This window comes from Merops nubicus, unplaced genomic scaffold, assembly GCF_000691845.1.
Source record: "Merops nubicus isolate BGI_N331 unplaced genomic scaffold, ASM69184v1 scaffold25741, whole genome shotgun sequence".
In the NCBI taxonomy this organism is placed as follows: Eukaryota; Metazoa; Chordata; class Aves; order Coraciiformes; family Meropidae; genus Merops; species Merops nubicus.
Window position 1 is genome coordinate 8,932 of NW_008589334.1, and position 26,176 is coordinate 35,107.

Consider the following 26,176-nt stretch of genomic DNA (forward strand, 5'->3'; position numbering starts at 1 on the left):
TCCAGTGTTCAGTTATCTGGTTTGTCTAATCATTAAGGAAGAACCTGCCTCCCCAGTGTTAAGTCCTTTAGTTTATTGGCATTTTAGTAACATTCAGTGCACATTTTTCTGCTGAAATGGTTAATTTGTTAGTGAACACGTGCATTTATCTTGTCTGGAATATGTGGGTGTTTGTTCTGACTGAGTGCATACATCTGCAGATGTATGCTATAGAACATAATGGAAGCTTAAAATACTCAGTTCTTGGCATTGTAGTAGCCAGTTACAGTGTTGGCTCAAGATCTCCATTCATGAGTAGCCAACTTTGAGTCTTTTCCTGTGTATCTCATGACAGTTTGGGGATAATTATATTTTAGGAGAGTTTGGGTTGGGGGTAACTTGGCAGATAACTTCCCGTTAAGAGATGAAAGTAGTTTCCCAGGGATTACCTGGGGAACTGTGAGGCTGAGCTGGAAGTGTGCTGAATCCTGGAGCAGACCGATGAAGGCCCCTGTTACCCACTCCCTTGGAGCTAGTATATATATCTATATATATATATAGACTCTCCACTTTCCTTAATGCCTCCGTGTGGTGAGGACATGAAACCTAATCAATCACTTTAACATCTGTGAGGTGGAGAACCATTAATGAAAAAGTCCAAGACGTGGTTTCTGGTCGATGTATTTTTCTGGGTATCACTTGGGGAACAGCTCCACAGATACTCTGTTCACACCCCTGAGTTTAAACAGAGGACTTCTACCAAGTTGGTCACTCATTCACTATGTGACCTCACAAAGGAGCTATCGCAGGCAGGCATGTAAACACTAAAGGCCTCTTTTAAAATGTCCTCTTTGAAAGGCAGTAGCACTGGTGGAGGTGGAGGGTTCAGAAATTTTTATACAAATATGTAGTGTATTTATGTGTTTGGATCTTTACAGAGTATAATACATAATTACTTACAAAAAAGTAGATGATATTACAGTATGGCAAATCCAATGTTCCTTGACGTGTCCAGCCTCAATACTTTTTTGTAGAGGAAAAATGAACTTGACTTAGACAGGTTTCAAAGTGTGAGATCAACAGTGTGAGATGAATTTTATCTGCGAAAATATGCATAAAAGACAAGAACAGAATAGCTCACTAATAAAATTTCAGGTATTAAAAGAAAGAAAAATCTTAAAAGCTACATATTTTGTTTTGGTAGTACAGTTTAAATTCATGGTGAATCCAGTTTTTTAGGTAAAGGTACTCAAACTCTTCTGCTTCATGTTTAAATGAAAACAGGATCTCAAACGTCGTGTATCATAAAAGCTTGAAAACAACTCAAAATATTAAGGATATTAATAAAAATAGACTTTGAAATTGCTCAGCACAACCAGTAGCTCTAGTGTCAGTGTTTGGGGATGTCTGGCCCCTTGCTATGAAATATCTTTAAACATCAATGAATGTTTTGCGAGTTAATAGGAACACATGGATTTTAAGGATAAAAGGAGTTTTAGTTTGACCTAATGTTCTAGTTACTGCCTTTTGCACTAACATGCTGTTCCCTGCAGCCATAGCTAAACACTCAGCTGAAACAAAGATCACTTCTATAAATATATAACTGTGTCACTTAAAAATCCTTTGACAGAAGATGCTAAAGCTTGTAAACCTTGGTGTTTGAGAAGGTCTGGTTTGGTTTGGATGGTCCCTGAAGAGATAGAGTCGAAGCAGAATTTCTTCCCTCAGATACCTGCATTGTCTCCAGCAGTGAATTTGCATGCAAACTGGAGGAAGGCATTTGGCCTATTCTTAGAGCAAGGCAAAATTACCCTCTGCTTCTTCATCATCAGCTGTACATCTTCCTACTAGCTCTTGAGTATCAACAGTGTGTGTGAGGCACAGAAGAAAGTCTTTCCCTTAGAGCAATTTACAGCCTAAAAGTAATGGATAAATAAATGTTATAGAATTATTAGGTTTAGGATCTCACTCTTATTTATCATTCGTAGTTTATAGGGTGTGGATCAATGCCAGGTACATTGTACATTGGCTCCTGCCATGAGTATATGCTGTGGGTCTTGCCCTTCTTACTGGAAGCTTCTCCCATATGATCTACTTGCATGAACCTGTTTAAGGAAAACTTGGTCCTTAAAATATTATCCCTTTTAGCTTAAACACTTTATTAGAAGTTTCTCTGGAGTTAATTACTGTGACAAACCAGGCTGGGGAGCGACTACACATCTAGTTATGTTGGCAGCCTGGAGAGAAGGGAGAACAATTTCAGTAACAGAGCTGTAAGAACTGGCTGGGAGTAGAAGTCCCTTTACTTGCCCACTGTCATCAAAGCAGCACCTCCAGCCACAGGTGTAGTTATTGACACCCATTGGGTGGGTAAAGCTGGATTTCATTGTCAGGCCTGAGACCAGGACTGGATCTGGGTCAGGATGAGAGTTGGAGGGAGTGCAGTGCATATGGACAGGGAAGAGCTGGCAACAGATGGCATCATAGTGGAAAGAATGAGGCAGCTCATCAGCTGGCAATGTTTCTGCTGCATTTTGCCAATTATTTGTTTTTCTTCAGGAAGGAATTCAGCATTCGGTTAAGTTTTGTCATTAGTTTTTGTAGTCACTGATCCTAAGAAATCACCTTGTCTACTCTGGATTTGACCATTCCTTAAATTTAAAGCATTTTTTTTAAATGCTAAGAAATGACTAGTGATCACATTTTAAGACTGGATTTTCTTACTCAAAAAGAAGTCCAAGTGATTTGTAAATGTGGCATAGGGTTCCCCAAACCCCTTGTTGTGGCAGATGGTTCTACTGTAACTACTGATTCATCATCTTTGGAAAAAGGAAGTAAGCTACTGATTATAAGTTTGAGCTAAGCATTTCAACTTGTTTATATCAGCTTACTGCTTTTACTGGAAGCTTAGGGTTAGCAAATACTGCTTATATTTTACAAGTAGGGGTGAATTAGTTTAGAAATTACATAGAAGAAAAGGACTCACATTAATTTTTTTATTCCAATAAGTTTTTCTTAAGCTTTGTTAAACAGTGATAGTCTTATTAATCATTCCTGTTTTTCTCAAGCAAAAATCTAAAATACATAAACAAGCATTAACTTCTTCTTTAAGGAGTTTATCGGTTTAGTTTTCAGAAGAGATGGGATTCTCATTGACTCATTTTTCATGTGCTTTTTAAAATTCTTGCCATAGGTTTAAATTGTTATTAACTTACTAATGAATAAGAGCGATTGTTGAGCTTTAAACTCTTAATACTTTTTTTGTATCTGTTTAGTTAAAAATTGAGTAGCTGCCTGTGAGAAGGACAACTGCTTTCTTGAAGGGAGAATTTATCTAATTATATATAAACATTTATTCCAGGCTCATCACCATAGTAACTGAGGCCTCAAGTCTCAGTGTGCTTTGCTCAGGGTTGCAAATACTGTCGTGAGCCAAGGCCTGAACTTCTGTATGAAAGTGCAGCTTCACATTTGGCAGAGGCACAGCTAGGCCCTCCTACACCTTCTTGACCTCTCTTCTGCCACAATTTGGATTCTTGTGGCTGCAAGTGTGGTAGAATCGGGGAGCTATCATGACTGAAAAATAACCTCCCCAAAAAATTAGTGTGCACTACAACATCCTTCAGCTCTGGCTGCTGACGTGATTGCACGAGCACTAGTGAGGCACTGAGAAAGTGTCAAGTGTGGTTGTGGTAAGTGTGGGGGGAAGAGGGCTACAAGTGAAGCTGATTGCAAAGCTGCTGCAGAAGCTCCTTGTGCAGGGCCTGACTGTGCTGTAGCTGAAACAGTTGAAAAACAGGTATTGGGTTGGGAGTTAAGCCAGCTTTAGTGAGGAAATGATCTAACCCATATTAATTTTGAAGTGTTTTTGTGACATTTGCAGTATATTCCTGAGCCAAGCAGATCTACTGCATATACTGAGGTGCTGTTCTGAGAAAAGAAAATGCTGAAAGGATGGAAATGAGATGTCTCTTCTCTCTAACCTCCCAGAAGTGGCCACAGTATTTTAACAGAATGTTCACTTCAGGGGCAACGTTACAATGTACTTACTGCATCTTTTTAGTTCCAGATTTATCTTCCTTTTTTTTCTGTATCTAGAGAAAAAGCCTCATCTTTTTATTTCACCTTTCTTTTTCAGAGCAGCAAGGGGAGCAGCTAGCTATTTCTGTAGCCTATTTGTAAATAAATCTCAGACATATTCCGTTTTCGACTGCTCCCTCTGTCTTATAAAACCTTGCAATTGAATGTGTTTTATAACTTCAAAACTTTACAGATTCAGCATTTAAAACATTTCTCCTAAAAACTTGATGAAGGCTTTTACTTTTTATCAGCTATGTTAACCAGGCCTTTATTCTGAGCCTTTAAACTTCCAGTGCTGTTTCATTTTCCAGCACGCTTTAGTTCATCACTTTTCCGTCCAACGTCCGGATGCTGAGGAGACTGGCACTCCTGTTTAACAGTGCATCTTTCCAGTGGTACCACTGATTTATTCCTCTTCCTCTACTGTTACCTGATCTGAAGACAGTCAGGTACTGGGCTGTCTACATTACTGCTGCAGTATTTGCAAAAAGAGAAGTGATTTGCAGGTGTAACACAGCACTATAGTTAATCACACTAGCAAACTGCAGCGTGAAATGGGCTCTTTTATAGCCATTTATAGTCTGAGTTTTTAAGAGCTGTAACTCTGCTTTTGGCTTGGTTAACTTCTGTGGCTGTTGTAGATTACATTTGCAATCAAGTTGTTGCCAAGCTTCCACTCAGTGTTAAGGTCATGTTTACTACTGCGCAACTGCAGAGTGAAGAGTTGCAGTAAAAGCAAAATAAACTTGAAGGCTCTTGACAAAGCAGCTTAGTGTCACTCTGTGGGAGCCTGATAGCAAGTGGATGTTGGACAGAAGCTCAGACTGACTGTGGACCAAAGCAGAATGTTGTTGGCAGCAGTTAAATTTTAGTGTTTCATTATAGCTGATGTGTCCTTGACTGCAGCTCTGATAGAAACATCCTGTGCATGTTCTGAGTACCATTTAAAAAAGAACATAGATGTGAGAAACTGGAGCCTGCAGCTCTCCATATGTGGTGTTAGTACTGTGCAAGGTTTTAATCTATTAGCCAGACTGAGTGATCTGGTAGCCTCCTAAAAGAACTGTGCACATTAAATTTCTGGCACTGCTGGTGAGAAGAATGCTGTTGCTGGAACAAATGAGTTCCTGTTACTCTTCCAGGGAACAGATACAAAGGTTAAACGTGGTCCTCCCAGAGCAGTGTTAAGATGTGCTAGCAGTGAGCTGCAGTGGAGCTTACATTATGGCTGTAACTGTTCTGCATTAGACATCCACACCCACACACCCCTTTTTATTTCAAAATCTTATGGCTAGATGCTGCTTTGCTGCTGTGAATGCCAGCCAGTGACTATTTGAGCTTAAAAAAAAAAAAAAAAGGCAAACAAAACCAAACACCACAACCTAGGGCCGAGGGAAGGAATATTACTGCCAGTGACATTTTGAGAAGCCTCTTTTTAGCTAGCTTTTAAGGAGCTTTAAGTTTGCAGGGATGATCAGCTGCATTTGAAAAGTGAAATTCTCCTAACTACCAAGTTTCCTGTGTGAAAACAGGCCACAGAATAGAGGAGAGAGATTTTTGTATTATCTCTATGAGAGGGAAGGTATATAAACCTAGTTTTTATTAAACACCAAAAATCCATAGATGACCAACACCTTATTGTCCCACTTGTATAAAAAGCTTCAACTAGAGGTCTCAACTTTTTGAAGACCAGTCAACCACATATGGAATGTTACTGCATAGGAAACCAAACTTCTTTATCTCTGCTACTATGGACAGATTTATTTTTCTTTTTCCTTCCCAGTTTTCAGTTCCTGAGAAGTTGAGACCAATGGTATCTGGGGGGATGATAGGGCCAGCTTTCTGGAGTGTTGCAAACATAAATGCAGAAGTTCCCAGGACAGTATTGGAATTGGAGATATAACAGAGTTATGGTCTTGACTCAGTGTGGTTTGTGCACTCAATCCAAGTGAACCTGATGGGGTCTGAAACTTTTTGTCACAACAGCACTCAGCCCTTTTTATCTACTGGCAATTACTTTTGCTGATCTCTTTTTGATTTAGTATTGCTTCCCATTACAGACATGGCTAAAAGCAATATGTAATAATTCCCATACTCGCGTGTATCAGGAAACAACTAAGCTACCACAGAAGGATCAGTTTTGGTTCCTCTGCTTCATGTCAGTGAAGACACTCATATGCTTTCTAAATAATTTTTCTTAAATGTCAGGTGTTCTTGTGGAGGATTATGATTTTTTAATTACTTACACTTCTACTTAATACAGGGACTTTTGCTGGCTCTTATTTAATGGTTGTATTCAAGGTATGGAAAGGAAACTCCACTGATATTTCACGTATGAAAAACTACTCAGAAATGGCCATGTATCACATGGAATGTTGTCAATGCTCTCTTTTTACCAGACAGGTCAAATACCTCAAAGCCATTCTTGGACCACAGAACTCTTAAAAGGATTAAATAAATGCCTTTTCTAAAGCTTCATACATGTTGTAGTGATCTCCAAGCATCCTGAGAGTGCTTCATGCTCCATAGAAGTCAGCTTCTAAATCAACATGTTGATTTGCTCCTAAGCTGGAGTCGCTGTACTTGCAAAGTTCAAGTTTCACATTCAAACAGAAGTCTAACTGAAACACAGAAGTCTTGATAACAATTCTGCTTTTCTGTGCTTGCTTTGCCAGGCAGGAGTTAAATCATGCCCTCTGGAGACTGCAGTTGGACTCTCCAGTCACTTCCCCTTTTCTTTAGTTAAAGTGGTATGCCTCCTGTGCAAGAGTAGCACAAAAAGAAACCATATTGAGATAAAAGATCTGGCACTTATTAACTCAGAGTTAAGTAGATACGTAACTTAGTAAGGATCATACCCTACCATTTATTTTTGATAATTTGGAATAAGAGAAAAGATTGAGGCAAGAGAACCTTAGAGAGCCAAATGATTATTTTAATCCTTCATTTTGTTAGAAAGCAATACTTAGAAGGAAAAAAAATCATACTTGATGTTTATCAGTCTATGAGCTGTAGTAATTTTAGAAGCATAATACAGAGTTAAGTAGTATATAATATACTTGGTTATAGCCAATCTTAGTTATGAAGTACTACTTATGGAGCTCTTCAGACCAAAATAATTTCTTGTAGAAAATTCTCTGTTACAAGAATTTGCAGCTACTAAATCAAACAAATGAAGCATCCCAAACTTCCAGTTAACTTTTTGTGTGTAAATGTTTCATTTCTGCTAATATGCTTGAGCATTAAAAGGTTTTGGTAATGATATAGTTGACATATGTTTTCCTAAACTATTTATTTGAAAAGTAATTTTTGAAGAATCTTTACTAATAGGAAATGCTTTAAATAACAAAGGACAATTCTTCCCTTTTCAGAATTACCTGAGATTTTTCTTACAGCTTCTAAGATCCCTTTTTTCTTTCAAGTCAAGGAAAGCAGATAGGTGCTTAGCAATTCTGGAATTCAGGCTATATATTTAGCTGTCTAGCTTTTGTTAAAACATTCTAATCAGTTTTTAAGAATGATTATTGAAACTGGAGTGAAACCAAGTAATCCTTGTCTCACAGGCTTGAATTTTAATAACATGCCTTGTACTGTGTCCTTTGCCTTTTTGTCTTAAGAGTAAAATCTGCTCCAGTGTTTAGTTTTAGTTGTAGTATCAAGCTGTAAGAGAGTGTTTCTTTCAGGACCTTTTAAAAGTCCAGAATTTATTTTCAAATGTAGAGAAAAAAAAATTCTACTTAAAGAAATAGACCAGGAGTCATGGAATGAGTTTAAGTGTTTATATGCTCTCTTTGTAAGCTACAAGTCCTACTGGGAAACTTGATGTCAAGTTCACTTAAAGTCCTTGTACTCAAAATAAGTCAAATGAGTGCTGAAAATGCAGTATTCAGCAGCAGAGATTTTTACTTGACCTAAGGAGATAACCTTCCAGGATGATATTGGCTACCTTCCAAAAGGAGGATGCTTTTTTATCTGCTTTCAAGCCTTATCAGTGTTCATGATGAACTTTCAGGAGACTCTCTGGACATTTAGTTTTATGAAACATCAGTAACAGATGTAATTATGATGAGAAAAAAAGTGGCAACCAAGGCAGCTTTACACAGCTGTCCCTTTTCCCTCTGGGACTCATTAAGTGTTATACAAACAAGACTCTCTGGTTGCCATTGCTTGTACTGGGACTTGAAGTCTGTTCTCAAACTATGCTGTCTAGCCTGTTTTGTTTCATTATTAATATTGTGTTAGCAATTTACATTTACCATATAGCATGATGATTTTGCAAGGTCAATTGCATAGGAATAGGAAAAGGTTTGCTCTGAAAAATGTCCCTGAGCACAGGGCGTGATCTAACGTGGTCTGCTGAGTGTTTGGATTTTTTTTTTTCTTTCCTAAAATGTTAGATAGTGCTTTGATTAAAGAAAATGTAACATCACCAAGTTATCACACCAGACCTGGCTTTTCTGACTCAACATTTAGTCCTCTGTTCAGCTGACCGTGGCCTGCAGCTGAATCTGTCTTTACTAGTGTTGGTTGTGTGTAAGCCAAAACACAGCCCGCATGCTTATACCATAGTTGGCTTTGAAGCAATAGCCAGTATTGAAGACAGGGAAGACTTGTGATATTTATTTATTTTTTTAAAGTTATGACTTTAATAGGAGGAAAGAGTTCTGAGCAGCATGTGCTATTTTTTTTATGTGGCTAGTCATAAATCAAGATTGTAAGACTTTTGGAGCAGGAGATGGATTTTGCCTAAACCTTTCTACTCCATTTTTCTCCACAGAGCTTTGACTTGTGATTAGTTCTATGTGTACAGATCTGCATACAAAAGCTGGTTGCTCATGGCAGAATTGTTTATTGAAACTTGTACAAAGCTGGAAGCTAGATGAGAGAGGTATCAGTTGTGCTCTGAGTGTACAAACACATAGTGCATTCTTAAACACAGACACTGGTGCCCAGGCTTATTACCCATCCCATGCTAAATGTGTTTATCCTGCAATTACTACTACAGCAGGCCTCAAGGGCTCAGTGTCCCCACTGTGTGCATGTTATTCCCACTGTTGGCAGTGGGAATTAGCTCTACACATTGTGAGGGGGGGGGATATACCCAGTGGGCTAAAACTTAGACAGCAGGGAATAGGAAATTCTCTAGCTGTTAGGTGGTAAGAACAGCACAGCTTAAGCATCACTCCCACTTGGCTTGTCACCTCTGCATTTTGTAATTTAAAAAACAAAAAATTAAATATTTTTTTGCTACGTCTCAAAGTAGCAGCTGTGACAGCATGATGATGGTGCTACCTTGATAGGAATTGCAGCTCAGAGCTACAGATCAGGTATGGAACAGATGGAAGTGAGCTGTCGTTCTGGAAGAAGCAGCCCTCCAGGTTAACCTTGTAAAAGCTTGCTGTCACTTGCTGGATTCATGAACAGTTGTCCAGACAGAGGATTGCTTTCATTTGTGTCCTTTAAATTACGTTTTCAAATTTGTATTCAGTTATTTCTTTCAGCTGTTAGGCCACAATTCTTCTCAAGATGTTTTGTTCTTTGAATTACTCTATTATATTGTTCTTGTACTCTCTGGATGGCTGATACCTTCAGCCACATAAGCAAAGTTTATATTGTCAGATATGTGTGGACATAAATGGTGCTGGATTTGACATTTGCAGGTTTTTCAGCTATGTAAGTAACTGCAGTAGGGCTGGAGGGGTGGGAGGACTGACTGTGGTATTACACAAGGGATCCAGGAGTTTAGCTTATAAATGATTGCTCTTTCGTTTTCAGGGTTTTGTTTTTTTTTCCTTCATTTTCTGAATCTGCTTTGCTAGTCCTGTGTGGAAGCTGTCAGGCGTGGGGCACTCCAGTACTGTTTAGAGCTCTCCTACACGTTTCCAAAATGAGAACTGCGAAAGAGATTCAGTGATCTCTTCAAGAGGAAAGCTCCCTCCTGTGGAGGAGAGGAACCTCTGCAGGGACGAGGAGCAGCAAACCTGGGGCATAATACCGGGATTTTATATTGGCAGGAAAAAAGGCACAAGCCCTGTAGCGATTTGCAGATGCTGGAATTCAAAAGCCTGTTCCCTGTTATTTTTTTCCCATTGCAACTTCTTCAGATTTGTATGACTTCTTTCTAAAAACGTTTGTCAGTTATAGCTGTTTGCTGTGTGTAAGCAAAACTGGATAGTTTGAATAATGTCATGTCATGTCACAGTGGAATCTTTAGCATCAAAGAACTCCAAAGTAGCTGATATTTATGTACGTTTTGCCTTCCGTAGCTCTTTTCTGAAAAAAATCAGTATTTTGGGCACTTATGTGAATTCCAGTTCACAGAAGTTAAATTACTTTCTTTAAAAAACCCTTATTTTTATTTTTCCCATTTCTGAGTATGCTAATCTGTTCTGTATATCCTGAAGATCTGTGTCAAATAATTTTGGATCTTGCTGCAATTGGGACTTCTTGGTAGAAGGTTCTGCTGAGCTCAGAAGCCCTGTCTGTAGAAAATACAACTGCACGGAACAGATAAAGATGAATTTGTGATGGAGGAGCTGGAACTAGAACTCAATTGATTTCAGATTTCTGCTAAAAACAGTATTTTTACCTTTGAGCTGAACTGGATTCATGCTTGTGATCTGAAGGTGGAAGGCTCTGGCTCATCATCAAAACCCTGAGGCATTTACTTCCATAGATACTAAGGTTATTCCCCTGAGGATGGAGCACTTCAGAGGGGGTGGGGAGAGACAGATCATTTAGCATTGCAGTGGAGATTTAAATTTACCAAATCAGATTCATTTGCAGGTAGAGGACTGAGCACTGAGCGTGCTGACCAACTGCAGAAAAATGCTGTGTTGAGATTGGGTGTAGGCATCCTGTCAACTGGCAAAATCACAGAATGGTGGGGTTTGGAAGGGACCTCTGGAGATCACCTAGTGCATCCCAGGTTCACCCAGAGCAGGTTGCACAGGAACGTGTCCAGGCAGGTTTTGAAAGTCTCCAGAGAAGGACATTCCACAAGCTCTCAGGGCAGCCTGTTCCAGGGCTTTGTCACCCTCAAAGTAAAGAAGCTCTTCCTTATGTTAGGTGGAACTTGCTGTGTTCTAATTTGTGCCTGTTGCCCCTTGTCCTCTCTCTGAGCACCACTGAAGAGTGGTGCTCACCCCATCCCCTCAACCCCCAGCTTTTAGCTATTTATAAGCATTGTCCAGATCCCCTCTGTCTTCTCTCCTCCAGGCTAAACAGACCCAGGTCTCTCAGCCTTTCCTCATTAGAGAGATGCTCCAGTCCCCTAATCACCCTTGTCACCCTCTGTTGGACTCTCTCCAGCAGTTCCTTGTCTCTCATGAACTGGGGAGCCCAGAACTAGACACAGCACTCCAGATGTGGCCTCCCCAGGGCAGAGTAGAGGGAGAGGAGAACCTCCCCTGACCTGCTGGTCACACTCTTGTTAATGCACCCCAGGATACTATACAAGCACCCTGCTGGCTCTTGGTGAACTTGTTGCTAGATTATTATCTTGTTCAGAGCTAGCTGGGTTCTGGTTTGTGGCACACAGGAACCTGGATGTAACTTTGATTATAAAAATGTGATTTGCATGTTCTTTGTGATATATAATAGTGAAGTGAGATCTCATTCTGCTTCTAGAAGTATACGGTGCACCTGCTCGTTTTGATACAGTGTGGAGTTATCTCTAAAGTGGAGAGTAGTTGCTCTGTTAAGGAAGTAGTATCCTAATTTATAAGAACTGTGAAGATGCTGTGGTTTGGATGCATAATCCTTGTGACTGTGCATGTCAAGAAATGCAACTCCTCGGTGCCTACACAGTTACAAATGAGAGGGAGAATCTTTTTCATGTAGCTTACAGATGGCTTCTGGATTTCTAAAGTTCCTTCATGGTGCATATTTCTTCTTAGGAGCACCATCTAGTGATTGCCTGGAGTAGTTTTGATTGCTGCTTTATTTCCCCTCTGGCAATTCTAGGCTGGTTTCTTAAAAAATTAAAGCTTGTGTTGAGCACATTTTGTCTCACTCTTCTTCCTCTGCACTCTTCCACCCCCAATGTTAAATGTTTTTAATGAAAATTGAAAGGGTGGATGAGGTCCAGTACTGAGCTGCTTTGAGTTTTATGCAGTTACATATCTGAGCAGAGTACAGTGGCTGAAATTAGTGTCCGTGATGACAGAGAGTCTGCAGTAGGACTTGAACTGTAATATTAAAACATCAGAAAACCCCTGGAGATGGACAGGAAATTACTTTCCATAAGTTCCACGATTCATTGTGATATACTACCAAAAGCAAAAGTAAAGTACACATTTTAGTATGTTTTTAGTATTCACATGGTGGTGATTTCTGTGAAGCAACTGCGAGCTGGAAGAACATTGCTTCAAATCCCTGAATCCTCAGCAGTTTATTATTGCTTTTACTGGAACTGTGGAAGTTGAAATTATGACTAAAAACACAGAAAAAACTTCCTACAGCTCAGCATTTATTCTTGACCATAATAAGTAATAACTTGTACCTGCTCACTTTAAGTGAAGTTATCGTTGAAAATTTGTAGACCATAGATGAAACAGAATTGCAAAGAAATGCTCTGGTGTTTTTGCAGTAATTTAAAGCAGTGGTTTGGATGATCTGATGCAGATTGCACTAAAGCCTTGTCCTCTTCCAGGAATTCTGCATTGAGGGGGCTCCCCAGCAGGTAACTCTTAACTGATCTGAGGTGTGATAGAGCCAGCCTGGTTTTTCACAGCATCCTAAGGACCATTACCTCATCTAATCTTTCATTGCTATGACTTTTTAATAAAAGCCCAGCAGATACAGAGGAGGTAGATTAAAAGTGATCCCACCTTTTCTCTCCTCAAAGTTCTCCAGTATTAAATAAAATGTGGAGTAAAACAAGCTTGGATTTTGTCGAGTGGGAGGTGTTTGCATGACGCTTGTAACGAGCACATAAAGGAGAAAGACTTTCTGGATTTGACACATGAACTTGATCTTAACTTGGATTTTGGCCCTTTTTATTTGTAAACAATCCTTAAAATGTTCAACACATTAAACTACTTCTTTGCATGTGGGAACATACATATGAGTATGCGAGTTCCTGCTATCTTCCTCCTCACAAAGTAAGAACTGGGTGTTTTAACAGATGTACTGTAAAAGCAAAGCAAGATGGCTGTTCAATTGCATTGTTTGTCCACACAAATTAGCTTATGTCAAGATTTATAGCATACAGAAATGAATAATCTGAAAAATGAAAAAATCAATACAGTCTTTAGAACAAGCAAATGGGAATTTGTGACAGCAAAATTTGTCTGTGAAGTTTTCCTGGGCTACCTTGCACAGTCTTGACAGAGAAAACACATCCTTTCTGTAGGAAGAACAGTGTAAAAATTATACCTTCTGCAGAAATCATGGTTTTGGCTTTTAGGATTCCAATTTCTTCAGTTTTACAGCTAAGTGTAACTTTCATGAAGTTCTTGTCAGAAGGAGGATTGCTAATCAGTTCAGATTTCTCTGGAGCCAGAGAAGTGAAAACAAATAGTGGGTGCTAACTGGGGAGAACATGTGCCTCTTCTGTTATGAAGTTGTCCTCTTCACAGTCTGATCTAGAGAACCAGTAGTGGCAGAACAGGTAAGAAGGCAGTGATGGTAATATGCTTAATGTCTAGATGTTGGTGTTTTGGTTAGAATAAAGATGGTGAGACAGTTTCTGGGAGGCTAGCCTGGCCATGGTGGGGTACAGCTTAATGCTGTGTTCTATCCAGGCTTCCCTAAAACAATGTAGCAAGTTCCTCAGTGTTAATCAAGGTTTCGTTCCTGTGGAAGGTAGGATGCAGCAGTTGGAGGAAGGAGGCTGCTGTGTCTCCACATTTTGTCCTGGTCTTGAATTTGGGTTCAGGCAGCACATGTACCCTGACCTGGGAACTAAGAAGTGCTCTTGGATTCCCTTAGCTACTTAGTCTTTCTTATTGGAGCTGTGCCTCTCAGGAATGAAGATCAAAGACTTCAGTGGTGCTGCTTGAACCAGAGTAGGAAGTGGCCCAACATCAGAGCAGTGAACACTGCCTGGCTGAGCTGTGCCAACTTCTGCTTTGAGTACCTCCCAGTATCTCCAAGTGGTGCTGCTCCACAGGGAATTGATGCACTCAGCTGGTACACCCTCGGTGTAGGAGGTCTAAGGGCTTACTTGCCCATCCCATAGTATGGTATGTAGTGCTGGTTCCCACATCCCCTGAGATCATTACATTAGAAGTTATGGAATGCCTGAGGACCTTAAAAGTTTTGAAGATAGCTGCTTACTGCAGAGCCTTCAAGGCAAATGAGTAATAGATTGAACGGCAAATGATGCAAGAAGAAAAAGGCTTTGCTGACTCTCCATTGCAGGTGAAAGATGAAATGGGATACGAGGGAACAGTAGGTGAACTGTGGGGCAAATTTTGATGGGGCAAATTTATCCCTCATATGAACTCCATATATTTGGTGGAACTTTGTATGAGGAGAGCATTTAGCACCTTTTCTTGGTTTCTTAACCAGCCACCTCAAGGGTAGCAAGTTCAGTGTGAGCATGGTGTATTTACAAATGAGATGATGGGCATGTATATATATGACTATATCCCTGGTTTGGCAGACAAAATATTGCAAGCCTCTTGCAGACTGTTCAGTCTGCAACAGAACTGAAAGATGCATGAAGCCTTTTTTTTTTTTTTTTTAAACCTTTGGAGTGCAGCCACACAGTTTCCATACAGCTCAGGGATGACTGCAGTTGTTTTCACACAGTGGTACTTTTTGTGTTTGCTCAACTTGCCTGTAGTGTAGTATTTAGGCAGAGATGTCTCCGAAGCCAGAGATAAATATAATACAGGTAATTAAAAAAACCTCCCCAAACAAACAAAACCAACGAAAAAGCACCAACTTCAGTCAATATATTCTATACATAGAATTGGCCAGGGCTTGTTCTCTACAGCAAGTCTGGCATGTGGAAGTACCTTAGGTGAATCTGTTGGCATAGCAACTTAGACTGAGAGGAGAAGTGCCATCATAGTCAGAAAATAGTATATGTTGGGATATGATTGCATGCTGCTGCCCTTCCTCTGCAGACAAGGCTCTCTGTGGTTCACATTAAACACACAATGACTCAGTTCAAGCTTCTGAGAACATTTGGTCCCTGCAGCACACGCTGTAGGTTAATGCAGATACTACCAGTGACATTATCACAGTCACTCCTGTAGCAGGAGGATGGCCTCTAACCTTGCAGTTCCAAGAAAGGGCCAAAGCTCCATCTTACCTCCAGAACTGTTGTATGGTTCTTGCCATCATCATGCTAGTTTATCACTGCTGCTCTCAGCATTGTTCAAAGGTTGCAGAAGTCACCACGTGGGACACCAGGCTGCTTCTTGCTGTTTGGGATAAAGGGAGTAGAGGTGGCTGTTCTCTGGGGGAGGGAAACAAAGCTGTTATGGATAGCACATGAAGCACTTGTGTGTGGCAGCACTGAGACTCAAGTTTGTCCAAATGAGGAAAAACAGGATATCAAAGCCTTACACTTGGTCAATTCAGATATGCACTTTTTTTTTTGGTAGGTGGTACTTTTCTTCTTGTAGTTGGAATCCCTGTGAATTTCTCCTGCAGGAGGAGTCAGAGAAGGTTTTATGGAACTATAGAATGGTTTGTGTTGGAAGGGACCTTAAAGAACATCTAGTTCCAATCCCTGCCATCAGCAGGGACACCTCTCTCTATACCAGGTTGCACAAAGCCCTATCCAACCTGTGATGGAGGTTTCAGAACTTGCCTGGGCAACCTGTTCCAGTGTCTTACCAGCCTCATAGTGAAGAACTTCTTCCCGATTTCTAATCTAAATCCACCCTCTTCCACTTTGAAGCCATTACCCTTTTTCCGGTTACTACAAGCCCTTGTAGAAAGTCCCTTCCCAGCTTTCTTGTAGGCCCTCTTCAAATACTGAAAGGCTACAATAAGATCTCCCCAGAGCCTTCTCTTCTCCAGGCCAAGCAAACCTAACTCTTTTAACCTGTCCTTGTAGGAGAGATGTTCCAGCCCTCAGATCATCTTTGTGGCCCTCCTCTGGACCTTCCCCAACAGGCCCACATCCTTTTTGTGTTAGGGGCTCCAGAGCTGGGCTGAACGCTCCAGGTGATATCTCACAATAGCAGAGTAGAGACAATCACCACCCTGACCTGCTGGCCATGCTTCCTTTATGTAATGTGTAAAGCTGTTGTGGAATTATCCTTCCTGAATGCACAGAACTGAGGTGACTTGACTAATGACAGAAATAATCGGCAGCCTTGAGGTAGGGCCAGAGAAAACAATGCAGAGAGGACTGCTTTGGCTTTTCCTGGGTGAATGCAGCCTTGTCTTCTTAAGGCTGAAAGCCAGGGCTCACAGGGACTTAAAACCTTAAATGCTGGTGTCAGGAGGAGGGGAAAAGGAGGCAGTCCAAGGAATAGTGGTGAAAGCTGCCAGGCCTGCAGCAGGAAGGCCTGTGTGCAGGAGAGTCAGTCTCTCCTAGCCAAAGCTCTGCATTAGCTGCACCAAGGGGACTTTCCAGTCACAGCTTGTGAACTCAGCAGAGCTAAGGGAACACATGAATGTTGTAAGACTCACACTGCTGCTGCTTTGTGCTTCAGAGTTGACACTGTTTTTGAGGCAATGTTCAGTGCTTTGAATTCTGAGAGCCACAGCACTTGTTTCAGGTCTCAAAATGAGGTTAGCATTTCCAACGTGCCACATCCTTCTTTAATCAAAGCTTTACAAGCAGACTCTGGAAGAATAGAACTGTGCAATGTAGCACACCTTTTACACAGCAAGCCAGGCAGGTGCTCTTAACCAAGTGGAAACCAACCTCTGCTGGCACCTAAAAGCCTTGTATTACCACACTTACAGCTTCACTGTACAGAGGTTCCAGTTTCTTCTTCTATAAGGAGAACATAATAAACAAGGTTTTCTAACACTCTGCTGGTCTGGAATCACTAAGGATTGCTCTGCATCTGCAAAACAATTAACAGATTCTCTGCTGAAGCCAGAGAAACCTCCCTAACTTGTGTTGGTAGGACTTGGAGTCTTTAGCAGTATTATTTCCTTTCCAGATACAGTCAGGTGGTAGGAGATATCAAAGCCTGTAGTAGCAGTGCTTAAGCATAAAGCCTTGTGCAGGCTCCAGTGATCTAATGCAAGCCCTGTGCAGGATCACAACTGTAGTAGTCATGACTAATAACTTCCTCTTGGATCCTTTTACTCAGCAGTCTGAAAGTGCTAACTGCTACCTAAATATAGATGAAAAAGTGACTCTGAAAGTTTTGGTACATTTGTTTCAATCTTTCTTATGAAAATGAAAGCTGGGCATTTCACATGAAAAATCTTGAAGTCTCTTATGTCTAAGAGTTGCAGAGTACTTTGTGGTTTCAGTTGGGTTGACACATTGTCAGTGTTCTCTGACATTGTAATGGATGAAAATAAATAACATGTTTAAGCTTAGTGTATTGTGTTCTGTTCTGAACAAAGATGGGAATACTAATGAGAAAAAAGTGTGTGAAGAACAAACTTGTCTGGAGATTAAATGCTTCTGATTTGAATAATGCATCAAACTGTCACAGCAACAGTTCTTTAGTGACTCAAACTTTATAAATATTTACCAGAGTTGTCCTAGATGAAAGAAATGCAAAACATTACTTTCAGAGAACTACTAAAGTTTTGGGTCTCCTTTAGCAGGAGCAAATGTTTGCTGTGTTAGCAATGCACTTTTTGAGGAAGGGTAGTTGGATGGGACTCTTCTGTTCCACGTGTGCAGTGCTTCAGCACTGTCACCCGTGGTGGTGTGGATCAGCAACAAACACCATGAATAATCTTCTCTTTAGGAGTGCTGTAAGACCATCGAGCCACATTTCTGTATGCTTAAACCTCATCTAGGGGAGAAGGGTGTCACAGCTGCTGATAAATGCCATTTATACCTTCCCCTTGATAAGCTGTTAATCAGTCCTCATCCTTTTTATCACTGCCACTGCCTGTGAAAGCAGAGCCATGGTGTGGGTAGCACTGTTCAACATCAGGACAGGGAGCCTACAAGGTGCTTGGTCTGACTATTCTCTCCTGCCTTTTAAAAGCAACTCTCTCCATCTGCAGGCCCTTTCTTGACCACCCTCCAAAATGAATTTCAGCTGAATTCTTACAGGACTTGCTAGGATGTGAGAAAATTTCTGCCCTTTTTGGCATTAATATGAACAGGAGTCTTTACCTTGGGAAAGGTGTGCTTCCAGCTAGCTGACAGTAACAACCCTCCTGTGCCAGGATAGGCTGGATTTACTCACTCTTAACATTTCTTAAACGAGGACATCATGGGCTAAGGATTTCACAGAAGCTGACCTCAAAGTGAAGGTCTGTCTTGCACATTTTAATTTTAGTAGGACAGAAGCTTCTCTGTTAATTTATGGATCCTAATTGTTTCCTGCTGGTGCGATTCCAGTTTGTATGGACAAACAAAATAGACTAAACTATGCCAATGGTTGCAGAAGAAAATCATGTTCTAGCAATACAGAGATGGAGTTGATTGACCTCTGAAAGTTTGGTATTGTTGAAGCCTGGAAATTTCTGATAAAGTGCTGGCAGTAGCACTTCTGTCTGAAATACAGATTCCATTTAAACTTGCTTAGTTCAGTTGCTTTTCCATTTTGAAGAATTCTTTCTGTAGCCTAGAAAGAGCCTAGGAAAGAAGTTAATGCAGAAGATTATTTCCAGAGTTTCACTGCAGTGAAATTTGCCTGTATAATATTGCCTCTGAGTAGAGGACCAGCTGGCTAGCTCGCTGTTCCACTGGTATCTTACATCAGTGCTACTGTCAGGCTCTTTGCCTGTAGAAATCTGAAAACAGTCTAAATTTTTTTATTAATAACTCACTGGAAAAAAATATTTCTTTGGTATTTCACTTCTGTCCTAAATCTCTACTTCCCACACTGTTAGTGCAACAAAATACAGTTGAATTTTATTGATAAACTCTTGCTATTGCTGTCTGACTTTCTAAAACCAATTCCTTTTTGGAGACAGTATTTTCAACTCATTTAGATGGTCATACTAGAGAAGAAATTGTTTTAAGTCCTTTATTATAAAGATCAAAAGTCATGGTTACCATTTACATACACAATTTACAAATTATTCACAAAGGGAATAACAGATATGCAAGAACTGACAGCTTACTTCAGCCCAAGTTGGGGATGGGACAGTGGAGTTGTTTCCCTGCTTTCTTTATTAAAAAAAAAAAGTTTGTTTTTTGTTGTCTGTATGTTAAACACTGATCTAGTGTTTATGTAGCACCTTTAGTCATGACCATGCAAATGCTTACATGCTTGTCTTTATTTGAAAGAGTGCCATGCATGTATAAACACGCACTGGGATCTGCACTCTTCACACTGCTGAGTGTTTGTTGGTCAGAAATCCTGTTGATTTGGGTATAATACAGTGCTCAGGTTTGGAAAAGTTGATTTCTAGGATTTCATGATTTGAGCAGTGTGTCATTAAAACAAAAGCTGAGAACTATCAAAAATGTACTGTCAGAACTCTAAGAACTAAAGTATGGCTGTTGTATCTTTCACAAATACTATATGATCTTAAGATAGATACTGACTATGTTGTTAGATGTCTTTGATAACACAACTGATTTATTGCTTTTCCTTCCTTCAGGTTAGCATGTTTTATACCATACCCTAAAGCTATTTCAGAGACTGAGAAACTTAACAACAAAGAATCCTATTTGGAGAGATTCGGTAAGTTAGCAAATGTCACAGAATATTTTACAGCACTTAAAGGGAGAATGAGTTTCCAAATCCTGCGGTATGAAAGCACAATATCAACAGTGCAGTAGCTGCCATTTAGCTAAACCTACAGATATCCATAATTTGCACTTTTTACTGTCCACTGGGATGACATGTATGACAAAATGCTTGAAGGAGCACGTCAATTCAGGAGCAAACACAAATATGAATACAGAAATCACCAATGTGATGTTGCATCCAAATTCTAGGCAATAAAGCAAAACACTTCACAAAAGTTATGTCTAGTAGCACTGTTTGGTGGGAATAACCCGAACACTTATGACAGCACTATGATGGTATGACTTGCTACCCAGCTAGCAAATATTCTTTACCATGAGCATTCCAGTACTCTCAGATAAAGAATGTTGCAGATGCCATGGCAAACTTAAAGTACAGTAATAGGCAAAGACTTTAGTGGCACCACCAGTATATACAATGTAGTAGTTGGAACCTTGTGGAACAAAGCAACATTACAGGATGCCTTTGTTAAGGCTTCTTGCTGGTTTGAAAAGGTAGATTTATTTTCTTTAGGGAGATTGTCCAGCAGTATTGGTTTCACATCTCTTCAGTGGAAGGTCTCTTTATTGATCCACATAAGACTGCGCGTTTCGTTTGGTTTGCACTCGTACTCAATACTGCCAAAACTGTTTCCCCATTGGCAATGATCCCGCTTGTGGTAGTTGTAGAATTTGACTTGCCAGACTGTTTCAAACACACCAATGTCGTTAAACTGTGAGGAAGAGGGAATATCAGTGTTAGTGAGCTGATAATTCTGTGTGTTTCTCTTGCTTAATGAGAAACAACACTCTTATGAAACTGTGGGACATAAACCAGCTGATACAAGGGTTATTGTTCCTCAAGTCAATAAATCAAAGATCTGTAAAGCCTGCTCTAGCAATTACAAAGTCTTTTATGCGTAGGCATACATAAAACATGAAGAATCAGCTTCTCCATGTACTGTCCTCCTGCACTTATATCTGAGAAAGGCAATGGAGTAAAAATCTTCAAGTCTCTGTATGGATAAATGTTACTAACAGCAAGAATCAAAGCTATGATCCTTCTTAAGGTGACAGAGCAGTCATTGGCCTGATGATCCCCAAGTGGCTTGTATGTACTGTAGATCATGTAGCAGTGATACAGGCCATCACTTCACCTTTATAACCTATCTAATGGCTGCAGTTAGGATCAGGAAGATTCCTTCTTTTGCTCAATCTGAAATTTTTAAAGTCCTTGTATTTTGTCTGTAATTTGTAGCCTTGTGCTTGCAGTGTCTTGAACAAGACATGCTGCTATTAGACCACTTACTCCTTCCCTGGGATCCTGTTCAACGTCCTACATGAAGCTGAAGCAAAAGCTGTTCCTTGTGCTTTTCTGTAATTGCTGGTTGTACTGTGATAGTGCAGCTTTTCAGATATGAGTAACAGAAGCTAGGAAGGAGGTTACTGGAGTGTTTAGCAGATAAGTGTCCAATTCAGTGAAGGAATAGTGAGATACTGGCTGTAAGTTGTCTAGTTGTGCTTGCAACTTTGAAGTGAGACTATGGCTATAGAAAATTTGGTAGAATTTTTTTTTTAAGACACTGCTAGGCACACAACATCAGAAAAACCTTATGGGTGAGGCTTTCAAGGATAGATTATGATTTCAGTTATAATGGTGATGTAAAATTTGAGTTCCTCTGCTTTGAAACCTTGCAGAGAATCTGCAGTGTGGGTGTGAAGCCTGCATGTACTGCTGTTTGTCCCAGTAGCGTGGCTTGTTGAGTGTTATGTTGTTAGAAGACACTAGATAGTGGATTCAGCATTACTGAACAGCTCTGTTCTTCAGTGTTTTTTTCCTTTTAAATATTTCCATCGCTCACTTTAATGACAGCTTCTTCACTTGACTATTTTCCATTCCCATCATGTGCCTGGGAGCTGACCTCTGATCATCTGCTCACTGTAGTCACACTTGCACAGTGGGTATGAAAGCCCTTTTACACAGTGACTCTTCCTGAGTTGCAAGTAGAGCCTTCTGTGTCCAGTTTTCTCAGAAGGACCTTTTAGTTGTTTGTTTGCTTTTAATTCAAGATGGGGTTTGTAAGCTGCTGCTGTGTAATGGACATTGCTTTCAACCTTCCCCCAGCCTGCTGTGGTAATTTAAATTTAGCTTTGACAACAGCAGGAGTTGCTGTGTGCTGTTAGTGGAAGGTTTTTATTTGGCTCCAGTTCCAAGTGTCACCTTAAAGAAGTAGCTGAAATATTTCTGTTACTTTCTTTGACAAAGAGAGAATCAGATGTATGGGCTATTTTGTCTCTCCCAGAAGCTAAAACCTTAATCAAGAATTTTGTTTAGCATTGATCATCTTAAGTAGTAATCCTGATGCAAGATAGTAAAGGTGAAGCACATTGGATATTACCATGTGCAATCCACAAAGATAAATTGCCAGAGAGAAGCATCAGCTGCCCTCAGTGTGGAAACTGAGGAAGAAGAGGCATTTCTAACAGCATTTATAGAAGGTGATTTGATACAAGAGCAGCATTGAATTTCATTAATGTGTGGAGGATCCAAATTTCAACAAGACACAGAAAGAAAAATTCTGTCTTCTTCCAGTGACCCAGTTTGCTGAGCTACCCTGCGTAGTTTGACTGCTGTGGATTTCCAGGAGGAGAGAATTAATTGCAGAGCTTTTCTACTACCATGTGCCTCCCTCCAGCTTAGTGCTTAGCAGATGCAGCAGCTGTGTGGTGTAAAGAGCATTCTGCATCCTCAGAGCTCCCCTGAATTCCCACGGCTCCTGCAGCTGAATCCTGGGTCTGTGTAAGGGCTTCCCCAGGGACGAGGGGTGGCCCTACTTTTTGGGGGTCAGGCTTAGAAGCCTATTTCCCTCTTTGCTGTTCTCTGTCACCCAGTGCTATAGGTGTGAATAATTATTTAATCACTTCCTCTAGATTTGTATGCTAGGATGATTTGGTGGCAATTTATTACTGGGAATAGAGCTCTAGCTTCTTTATTCAAACTTAGTCTTGTCTGACCAAGAACAAAATGAGATCCAAAGAGAGGTTTCTAACTTAGTTTACACCATTTGCTAGGCAGCTTAGCAGTTTCTGGATAATGTGAATAATTGAGCATTCAGGTAACAGAAATACATCCTCAGATTCTGGAATTCAGAAACAGGATTCTTGTTTTGCCTGTATAAACTATGACTGTAACTGGCCAGATGTTTACTAGCCAGTTAAAGTAGGAGAACAAATAATTATTTAAAGTTTTAAAGCAGCTGGGAAATAAATTCTTACAGACTTTTATGGATCTTCTGTCTTTCAGGCATTAGATTGGTAGTATCAGACCATTTTTTAACTGCAGGACTGATCTCACAATCTATTTCTAATGCAAGTTCACGTTTTATATCTTCAATAGCATCCTTATCTGCCCAGGATGCATCAGGATCCTGCCTCTTCTAGAAAAGGAAGTGGAGGCAGAAGTTCCTCACGGTTGAGGGGAATAGGAAAATTTAAGGCTGTGTGTAGTAAGCCCAGTTCTGAAAATTCAGGAAGTAGGTGTTAGAGGCAGTTTTCAGACTGGGGTATCTGAGGCTGGTTCCCTAAATCTGTTACAGCTCCCTCTGTCTAAGCTGCTAAATGATGAGTTAAACTTGTAAATCCCTGATGAGTTGCCTATATTTGACACTTAAAAGTATCAGCTGTGGACATCTAAGTCTGTTCTGAAGAACCTATCAAGATCAGATCCTAAAAGGAGTTGAGGACATACTTAATGCTTGAGTATTAGCTAATGAGCTAACCTATTAGCCTCAGGTTTAACATACCAGGATTTGATTTGTAAAAGCAACTGTTCGGACAAATACTGTAGCTGTTCATTCTGATGCTGCACGAAACCATCTCTCAGACCTTTTATCTGAAAATCAGACCTTCCTTGCATTTCCTGGAATTACTTTATTTGTGTTTTGACATGGTTTTCTCCATAAGACAAGTTAAACTTCCAGGTTTTTGGAGTTCAATTCAGTGAAAAGCAGCCCTGTTCAGCTGGTTGAGAAGTTGTACTGGGTGTTTGGTTTTTCCTGGTGCTAAAGGGAGGCAGCTGTATAGAAAAGTGATTAACGTGGACAAATACTTCAGTGTAGGTTTATTAACCTAAGACTATGAAATGGTGAAGATAACTGTTAATGTGATGTGGCTCTCCAAAATTATGTATGCTGTACTTAGTAGAAACTCCAAATGGTGATGCTACAGTTCTTGTTCAGAAGGGGCTTATCATGCTAAATGATGATTCCAGAAAAAAGGTAGCAAAGATAAAGATCAAGATTAAATTTTATGTGCAGTAAGCAAATGTGAGAAAAAGCTGTAATGGTCTTGGCGAAGTCCTAAACTTGTGTAAGTTGGAACAGAACCTTAAGAGAGCTTCAGGTGAAGACAGCTTACTGCCCCCTTTCCCCTTTTTGGTACAGGAGGTCTAGAATAAACAGCAGGTATCCCTCACAACTGTGATCAGAAGAGGAAAAAAACAACTCAACCAGCCAACCCACCCAAAGCCAGAACAAACCAAATGTCCCTCAGCACTCCAAGCGCAACACCCAAAGAGTGCTGTGGAAACCTGCCTACTGCTCTTCCTGTCTTCTGTCAGCTCTGCTGCCTCATGGGCTGGAGCTTTTGTCATCTCATTTTGGGGCCATGGCATACCAGTTCTGGCCCTTGGAGCTTCTCTTTAAGGTTGGAGTGAGGAGCCACCTGAGTAAGAACTTAGATTTGCAGATGCAGAGATGGAAGCACGTGGGAAAGAAAGGGAGAAAGCAGCCTTTGAGGAGGGGGGTGGGTGGGTGTGCTTTCTTCTGCGTATTTTCAGCCTCTGGTAGGCCCTCAGGCATCCTGCAGTGGCAGGTGGAATGAGAGAGTAGTAAACCTTGTGCTTGGGGCATACTCTGCTCAAAAAAAATGGCAGGCAAAAGCAGGGATCCCTCTATGCCATGGCTTGGGATCGGATTCCTAGACAGGGACCTTGGTGGGAGTTGCCTGAAGTCTGTAATCTGCCCTGCAGAAGAGGCAAGAGGTTCAGCTCATATTTCTTTCTGCTGCAGCACCCAAAAGGGCTTTGCAGGTCTCTAGAAACCCTCCTGCTGCTTCCTGCCCCTTGCTGCTCTCTTGGCTTCTCCTTGGGAAGCAGGGCTGGTGTTTTCCAGCCGCGCTCTGACTGGTGGTCTGGCTGATGCAAAGCAAAGAGGAGGGCAGCAAGTACCCCTGATCAGACTTTGCCCTGGAATATTTCACCTGCACAACTCCCTCTGGGAGTCAGCTCCCTGCTTCCCTCCCTTGCCTTCCTATGCCAGGCTCGGAGAACCACGTACCTGCATGTTGACCTGGATGGGTTGTCTCTCTCCGCTCTTGGTGTGGGGCACCCCTTCTGTGTCGTAGATCCCCGTGTAAGAGGCCACTTGTGCGTCCCTCGAGATCTCTTCCAGTGGGACATTGACCCCCCCAATGCCCATTGTCCTGCAAAGAGACAGAATCCAGCCTTTCAGCAGCCCTGCATGGCCCCTCTCCTGGCAGCTCGGAGCCAGCATGTGGGCTGGGAGATGCTTCGGGGATTTTAGCAGCCCTGCGGGTGCTGCTGACTCACTGGAGCTCCTGAAAACTGTCGGGGTTCTGCAGTCACCCAGGGTAGAAAGGAGAGGTGGGGGATCTGAGCGCGAGTAGCTGGGAAGAGGTTAGTCCAGTGTCTTCTCCAGGGCAGGCTCTCACCCGGAGCCGGTTCCCCACGCGGCTCCTCCCCGGTGCCCATCTCCGCTGGGCCGTGCGGCCGTGAGGCTGAGGCACGGAGCCTGCCTGCCAAGCGGGGCACGCCGCGGGCAAGGAAGGGAGGAAGGAGAGGAGCTGGGCTTGAGACGGCTCTGGGAGAAGGTGGGAAGGAGGAGAGGGAAGGAAGCGCTTCCCAACCGCGGCCCCCCTCCCGAGCCAGGCGGGGGAAGCACCGGGAACGGGGCCGCCAAAGCAAAAGGGCGGGGAGGGAGAAATCGCGGAAACCCCGAGCTGTCAGCCTGCCAGGAAAAAATATTAACCCTCTAAAAATAAAGCGGCGGCGAAGGAAGGGAGGGCCGGGGGAGCCGCCCCGAGCTGCACTTACGTGGCCTGGACGGTGCCGGGCCGGAGGGCCACCTCAATCTTGTACTTGGCCCCGGTCAGCAGCTTGATGGTGCGGTTCTGGCCGAACCGCTGCCCGTCCACCTTGAAATACACGGGCCCGTCGTTGGGCTGGATTTTGAGGGAGACGCTGATTTTCACGAGGCCGGGGATATCGCCCATCGCTTGTCACCGGGTTGGGGGGGGAAGGGGACT

At 41.5% G+C, this 26,176-nt stretch overlaps 1 protein-coding gene across 1 annotated transcript; it reads right to left on the minus strand.

Annotated features, from left to right (window-relative positions):
- Positions 1–20,031: 20,031 nt before the first annotated feature.
- On the minus strand, positions 20,032–26,157 carry CNRIP1 (cannabinoid receptor interacting protein 1). The gene is made up of 3 exons (XM_008949580.1): positions 25,965–26,157; positions 25,189–25,333; positions 20,032–20,586 (listed from the first exon to the last, which is right to left on the minus strand). The coding sequence occupies exons 1-3, from the start codon at positions 26,141–26,143 to the stop codon at positions 20,422–20,424; spliced, it is 489 nt and encodes a 162-aa protein (XP_008947828.1). The 5' UTR covers positions 26,144–26,157; the 3' UTR covers positions 20,032–20,421.
- Between the last annotated feature and the right edge of the window lie 19 nt (positions 26,158–26,176).